The sequence below is a fragment of the Tuber melanosporum genome, assembly GCF_000151645.1.
Source record: "Tuber melanosporum whole genome shotgun sequence assembly, scaffold_253, strain Mel28".
Taxonomy (NCBI): Eukaryota; Fungi; Ascomycota; class Pezizomycetes; order Pezizales; family Tuberaceae; genus Tuber; species Tuber melanosporum.
The window spans coordinates 99422-103453 of NW_003298923.1; the positions used below are offsets into that span (position 1 = coordinate 99422).

The following is a 4032-nucleotide window of genomic DNA, read 5'->3' on the forward strand; positions in this document are numbered from 1 at the left end:
TAACTTTCCCCTCGGCCCCCTAGAATGGGTGGAAAGGAAAAGGGGGGGGGGGGATTATCGGGAGTGTCTTGGGTTGGGGTGGTTGGTTTAAAAAGGTGCGGTAGGACTCATTGTGCAGCCGCCCACTGGCGAGTGACTTGTGAAGTGTTGTCCATATGACTAGTATATTTCGTGCTTGTACAAGGATTTGATGTGTTACGGTAGCCTACTATACCTTCGCTACGGCAAATAAAGGATTTTCAGAAAGTATCTTACTAACCAGTTTGAACATTCACTTTGACTTTCTAACACCCTTGCGAGTGATATTATATGAACGCGTTGACCACTGCATCCACCAAAAGCATACCCTCATCGCGAAAGGCAACTTGTGTTCATCCACAAAGTACATACCGTACTGGCACCCCATATCAATACATGAAAGACTAAACATCGTGTCCACAAGTACCCACGTGTCTATCCCCCTCGGTCACGGTCCACTGGACAATATCCGTAGCGTCCTGTCTAACCAGAGTGTTAGTATTATTCTTAGGGATCAAGTTGTGTCCGTCATGAGCGACTACAGCGAGGACATGCGCGGCGGTCTAGACAATCCCCCCCCCAAAATTAGCTACCATCCATTCCAAGTGCGATGCACAAGGGGTGAATGAGTGTCATACCTTAGCGTTAATTGTCAAAACGGTAGAATTTGGATTCGTATAGTCGTCACAGGCCTGGTGATAGCACGGGTCCTGCTCAACTCCGGTTCCGGTGTGTAAACCCCCGATGGGCTTCTTCAGGGTATCCATGAAACTGGCATAGTCACTTGAACCGGTAAATGGCACCGGGGTGACGGTAATGCCTTTTCTAGTGAGGTCTTCGACAAAGAGCTTTTCAATGACGTCTGAGCCCGGGGGACCAGCGAGGCCATGGGTGCTGCCGTCGCCATCAAAGACGCCAAAGTAGCCCTTTGAGACCATGTCAAAGTTGAGGTAGAGGAGGATCTTGTCGACTTCTGTTTTGCTGAGGTGGGAGGTGTAGTACCTTGAACCGAGGAGTCCGCTCCTGAGTGGTGTTAACGGGGATCAGGGATGAGGGAGTGAGGGGGGAGTATTACTCCTCTGCGCCCCACCAGGCAAAGCGGATTTTGTTCTTGACTTCGTACTTCTTGAGAGCGGTAAGGAGTTCGAGAATCAAACTTGTCCCTGAACCGTCATCGTTGATTCCGGGACCCGCTTGGACGCTGTCTAAATGCGCGCCAAGCTATTGCTGACAGTTAGAGTTCCCCGCCAAAGTCAAGTGAATCGTGATATCAACTTACGATGATGACATTATTAGGATCACCACCCTTGGTCTCAGCAAAGACATTCTGAGTAACTCTAATCTCGATGAGCTGTGTCTGCTGGAAGTATGCAATGATATTCTCTCCAGCGAGAAGTCTCTTCTTCAAAGCTTCCCCGTCGACCTGGTTGATAAATCCACTGCTTACAAACCCCTCCGGATCCGGAGCAGACAATGTCCCACCCGTAACCTTCGTAGGAGAGTTATTGTAGATAATAACATTGGATGCGCCCGCCAATTTTGCTGGCCGGACTCTCCCAGCCAGAGTGCCGCCGGTTGGGCATGTTCCTCTCTCCACAAGCACAATCTTACCCTTCACGTCAAGGCCGGCATACCCATCCACGCTACAGGCAGCAGCACCCTCAGGCCCTAGGACAAGCGGGAGAGTCACACCCTCAGGAGGTGTGGATGGTGAATATGTGAGGCCCCAGACGTAGTAATCCGTTTCGCCAACTTTGAAGGATATGGACTCGACCCTGCTGAAGTTCGCAGGAAAGTCTTGAATCCAAGTGTCGAATGTACGAGAAAACCGATTGGTTCGCTCGGAAATATACTTTACCGAAGCCTCGAAGCCGGGAAAGCCAAAGGCACGATTCCCGCCATTGTCGCGTGCGATCTGATCCAGCTGTTTGAGGTTCTTCATCAACCTTCCTCTATTATCAGCAACTGAGGTACTCGGGACAAGTTTGGGGGATCGGAATGGACAACATACTCCACCTCCGTTACACCATTCTGCAACCCCTCCGAGGTAACAATTTCACCCCTTGCAGCCGTGGCCGCCAAAAATGCTGCGCAAATGTGAACCGAACTGAGCTTCATGGTGAGTGATAGTCAATTGGCGATGTTGCCCCTATTGAGTTCCCCCGCCCTCTTTATATAGTGGAAAATTATATTAAGCACCAAACACCCCTTGCTTTCGGGTTCGTACCGCTTTTGGTGGTATGATAAGGCTGCATCATTCCACATCGTATCTATTCCAAGGCGGTGCTATTCCAGGGCACCTACTCGAGTACTATACGAAGCGGAGGGCGACCGCTGGGTCTTGGGTTTATGGCTGATCCGGAGAAGCAGGAAGAGGTTCCGTTGAGCCAAGAATTTATAGTCGCCAACACCTTCCTTAACTATTGGTCTTGCTGTATTCTGGCAGTGGATTTTTCAATAATGGGTTGGATTGAGGCCTTTGAATGCAGCAATAGATAGTGTTGGATACTTTCGCACAGCGGGGCTCGCCCCGGTGCTTCCGGGAAAAGGCAGGAAGGGCCCCTGCGGGCATTTTGCCTCCACCCTTTTGAGCAACGCGGGTTATTGCATGTGTTTTTTCGGCAGAGACTGGGGCAACATGTAACCGTCACAATTTTACCGGTTTTGTAACACGTAACTCTAACTCATGATATGTTAGCCGGCTGACTCGTCCCGGTTCACTTTGAACACTGATAGACTGTCTTACTCGCTGGTGAAGTTTCTCGTATTGATACGACAGCGGATCTGCAACATATCAACTACTCTCTCGTAAGGACACATGGCATGGTACCTACTTGTACGGTAGCCAAGATGGCTAGGTTTCCTTCAGCCCTCGTACCGAGAATTCCCTCGCAGAATTTCGCGCTCCATTATTAGGCTGGTTCCAGCACTCAATCATTTGTGCAAGCACCTTCCTCCACCTTTCCTGGAATTTCATTGGTCAGTCTTGCAAGACGAGGAGTTAAGGATCCGATTGGCCTTTCAACAGGGCTTGTAGTATACTTGTGTAACCTCATCATCATATGAGGCAAAGCGATGGCACTCGAGGAAAAGCAGGAACCGTCCCCCAATATCGCGATATCCGCATACAGTGTCGATCCTTCCCGCCAGGATAGCAATAGTGCATCCAGCGCACGGTAGAATTCGCCCTGATTATGAGTGCGCTGACCTCACCATGTCTCAATCTTTTCACAAACACCGTATCGCCCAATTCCAGCTCTTTGCCTTGCCAAGCGATCCCCGCATGACTGAGTTTTTGGCCGGGGAATTTGGGCAGTGCAATATCGATGCCATAGACCTGCGGAATAATTTCCACCGGTCGAGATTTTAGAGCATCTCGCTAGACACTGACGGCCCAGGATTGCACAGTGCTACTGCTCCTCAGGATGCGATACGACACTCGAGCACAGTACCGTAGCGAAGAGCTCAGCTGCAATGAAGGTGGTTTTAAAATCTCCGAGGGTACGATTTCGATTTCGGTAATTTGATAGCATGACCCGATTCTGGACCCCATCTTCAGCACCAAGTGCTTCATTGAGGGCTTGGCGTTAAATAGGGTAGGGAGGGGGGGGGGTGTTCGTGTCATACTCGTGACACCGAAGGGTTTTTTTTAAAAAGGACTGCATACCAAATTTTAGTCCTTTCTCTCTCGCAATTTGATCTGGGCGGTAATGACCACAATAGTAGTCCTCCTTAAAAGCACTTCGTCACCAGGAGCGATATTTGTGCAACTCGTTTGGCTCCCAAGGGCCCACGAGACCCACCCGACTTCTGGGAAGAGATGGTATTGCCTCGGAGAAGCGGTCAAAGCCTGTTCACATGAGAGTCGAAGAGAAAAGGAAATGACTCTCTACCTATTCCTGCCGAATGAGCACCGCCCAGCATACCTGGGCCTGGCCAAAGCTGCGGGAATGATTGTGCTCCTAGGGGATTGTCAAATCCTTTTCGTGAGACCCAACCGTAAATACCAAATTA

General features: G+C 50.0%; 1 protein-coding gene; it reads right to left on the bottom strand.

Moving 5' to 3' along the window:
- Positions 1-220: 220 nt before the first annotated feature.
- On the bottom strand, positions 221-3702 carry GSTUM_00001164001 (uncharacterized protein). XM_002838511.2 has 5 exons: positions 2030-3702; positions 1298-1964; positions 1094-1239; positions 657-1041; positions 221-581 (listed from the first exon to the last, which is right to left on the bottom strand). Exons 1-5 carry the CDS (start codon positions 2134-2136, stop codon positions 423-425), a joined length of 1464 nt encoding a protein of 487 aa, XP_002838557.1. The 5' UTR covers positions 2137-3702; the 3' UTR covers positions 221-422.
- Between the last annotated feature and the right edge of the window lie 330 nt (positions 3703-4032).